This window comes from Oryzias melastigma, unplaced genomic scaffold, assembly GCF_002922805.2.
Source record: "Oryzias melastigma strain HK-1 unplaced genomic scaffold, ASM292280v2 sc00886, whole genome shotgun sequence".
Classification (NCBI taxonomy): Eukaryota; Metazoa; Chordata; class Actinopteri; order Beloniformes; family Adrianichthyidae; genus Oryzias; species Oryzias melastigma.
The window spans coordinates 2,108-5,404 of NW_023417472.1; the positions used below are offsets into that span (position 1 = coordinate 2,108).

Here is a 3,297-nt window from a genome sequence, read left to right on the forward strand (position 1 = left end):
AAGTACAGAGGTTTACGTTGAAATGTAAGTATTGAGCTTTGAATGACTTTTTAATGTTAGAAAAAATGTGTATTTTCTGAGCACTGGCTGCTATATACTTGTGCAGAACACCAATGACTCTAGATGACCTCATCAAATGGTAGTGATATCCGAATTTGAAGACACTGTTTTTTTCATATCTCTCCTCTTGGAGAGATAAATGTAGTTACTGGGAGAAGCCATTGTGGTAGGGAAGCAATTCCGATTTAGCCAAGCTCATGCTAACTGTCAATGAATGCCATCCATGTTCAGAGTACAATGAATCCCAAGTGCATCTCAGTCACCATTTAGAAGAAACTCAGACATCAGTAAGTGGAAACTGCACAAAGAAATGGTGGTCCAGGTATCAGGCATCTACCGTTGGGCCAAAACAACATTTTTTGCAAGCAAAAGAATTCCCAGTCTCTAAGTTTAACTTTTTAACTTATGAGGAACCACACTTTTACTGGATACACCAGCACAAAAATGACCAAATGTCCTTCGTGCTTTTTCACCACTAGAGCTAGTGCGCGGAACAGATGCCATCCCCTTGTTTTAATGGCTCCCTCATAGAAGCTTCACCTTATCTTAAGGGCTCATTGCTAATACATGTAGACGTGAACAATGTTAGGAGAGAAGCCCTACTTTTTATGGGAATATAATCAAAGGTGCTTATGAGCATGTTCATGTGATCATTCAAAGATTTTCCCAGTACAGTAGTTTTCACCAATAACAAGAGGAGCTTAAATAAAATGGCACCATTTTACTTTAATAATTAAATAAATAAATAAATGTCAGCTAATGCCATGGTTACTACTTAAACTGTTGTACTATTGATCTCAGAACATGATAGGATAACAAATAAGAAAAAAAAAAACAAAAAAAATGTTTTGCAATAGAAAAAGTTATTCTTGATATTAAGATTTTTAATCGGGTACATTTTTAACTTTTGTGAAAATGTTTTATTTATGTTTGTAATCTCCTAATATAAGTGCTTTGATCAGGCACAATGAAATTGGGTCAAAACTGCTCTTGGAGATGTTAAAGTTTTTTAGCTTTATAATTTATAACCTTTGACCTTTAACATTAAATCAGCAGTTTTTTTACAAGTGCTGAGATGTGAGGATCAATATTTTCACTTTATTTACTGTCAATTATTGTGAGCTTAAACTCACTCCCTTTTCTTACCTGAAATTTCGTGATGAGATAGTTCTGATTATATCAACATCCAGAGAGCAGAGATTAGGTCCTCCGATAATGTTCAGCTCTGCGCTGCCCAGTCTGTTTCCTCCAACAGCCAGATACTTAGAGATGATAACTTTCACCTGGAGGAGAAGACANACATGTAGGACACCGGCCCTCCAGGCCTGGAGTTCGACACCTGTGCTTTAATGTTTTGCTTGAAATTGTCTTTTCCCAACTGTGAGAAATTTCTGTATTTAAATTTTCACTTATTTTAAACTCAAACTCAGTTCATATTTCTTACCTGAAGTTTTGTGACAAAATAGCCCTGATGATGTCCACATCTAGAGAGCAGAGATTAGGTCCCCCGATAACATTCAACTCTGAACTGCCCAGTCTGTTTCCTCCAACAGCGAGATACTTAGAGATGATAACCTTTACCTGGAGGAGAAGAAATGTACTCTGATGAAACAACAGCCCTTAAATGTTGAAGTAAGGTACAACACAGTTACTGTGTTTCCTCACTAAGCTTGGGTCCCAGCCTCCATTGGAAGAGTCCATCAAAGCAGCAAGTGTGTCGATTTTGCTGATGGTCCATGAACGAATGTCTTCAACAGTGGCAACACGAGAAGCTGCACTTAGGAGCTGAACCTGATCTTCTGAGATGATGGAGTTCCCAGCCTATAAGAGCACAGAAATCCAGTAAACTGCATGCAATGTCAATAAAAGATGAAAGGAGAGAAATGTATCTAATTTGAATCAACAAAGGGGACTTCTAGCTGGAATGTTGCTTGTTAGAGTCCCACGACCCATAAGAATAAACTGAGTGTTAGTTCTACATTCCAACCAAATAAGATTGTGCCCAAATCAATCCAATTATAACGTATATAACACAGTGTCACTGGTGAACCATCTGATATTAATGTTTTCCATTACTCACCTCTTTCAGTTTCTGGAGAACAATCCTGAGGTATTCCTCCTCATCCACCTTTTCTGTGATTGCATCCAAGTTGTCTTTGATGGTTGAAACTGACAGACAGTTGTTGAATTGATTGACGCTATAGTCAAAGGGGAAGGCGGGGTCACTGATTGTGACCTGTGTGATTACTCCAGCTGTGCATTCTGTGAAAAAGCCACAAACAAACTTAGACAAGAACATAAGAAAAGAGTTAAGGACACATTTCTAGAAGCAGACTGACCTGCAGTTTGTTCTGAATCACTTGTGATGGACTGTCTTATCTCTCTCTTCAGTCGCCTCCTCTGTTCTCTGCTCACTCCACCAAAAACTTTCAGAAAGTATCTCAAGAAGTTGCGCTTTGTGTCCTGTAAGTAAAAGATGTTTATAAGCTCCAACTTGATCCTCCATTCATGAGACCTTACCTTCTAAACACATGAATGCAGGAGTTACTCACTCGATCAAAACGTAGATAAAAAGATGAAGGCAAATACAGAGTAAACATCCCAAGGTCTTTTAGAGTCTGTTCATTCCATGTTGAAGGAACTCTGATAATGAAAGAAACGAACATGTTTTTCAATACATAATAGTCTTTAAAAGACACAAAACAGCAATTAGTACATTTTAGTATTTCAAATAGAAGCTGTTTTCATACCCATATGGTGTATTTCCATTCGTCAGAAGGGTTACAACTGCAGATGTTTGTTCAACAGTGAGATCTGGACAGTTTTTGAGTCGTTCCAGTATGGATGGATGAGAGTTTTGGATGTAGGAGCCATCGAGTATGCAGCACATGTTCCCCAAAACTGATACATTGTCCTCAGTCAGAATTTTGCTTGTTATTCCCTTAAAAAAAGGAGGCAGAGGAAAAAAAAATATTTTTAATGTTGTAGTTACTCTTAAGTACAGCTTTATGCATCAATTTATATTTAGGACAATACAGTAATGAGACCCTACAAACATATGGATACTGTTCATCGTGTGACAGACTGATTTTGCACACTAGAAAATTACCTTTGATTAACACTCAGTTTTGCAAATCAAATCAAACTTTATTTTTAAAAGTGCCTTTCATACTCGGGGTAAATCAAAGCGCTTTACATTTAAAAACAAAACATACACGGTACAAGCGCAACCCACCC

At 37.6% G+C, this 3,297-nt stretch overlaps 1 protein-coding gene across 1 annotated transcript; it reads right to left on the reverse strand.

Moving 5' to 3' along the window:
• Nucleotides 1-352: 352 nt before the first annotated feature.
• On the reverse strand, nt 353-3,001 carry LOC112141179 (mesothelin-like protein; the record flags this gene model as incomplete). The annotated part of the gene is given in 6 exon segments (XM_024264264.2): nt 353-1,343; nt 1,726-1,881; nt 2,141-2,322; nt 2,400-2,523; nt 2,613-2,703; nt 2,811-3,001. Coding segments are annotated over 6 exon segments (834 nt in total). The 3' UTR covers nt 353-1,202.
• Nucleotides 3,002-3,297: the final 296 nt, after the last annotated feature.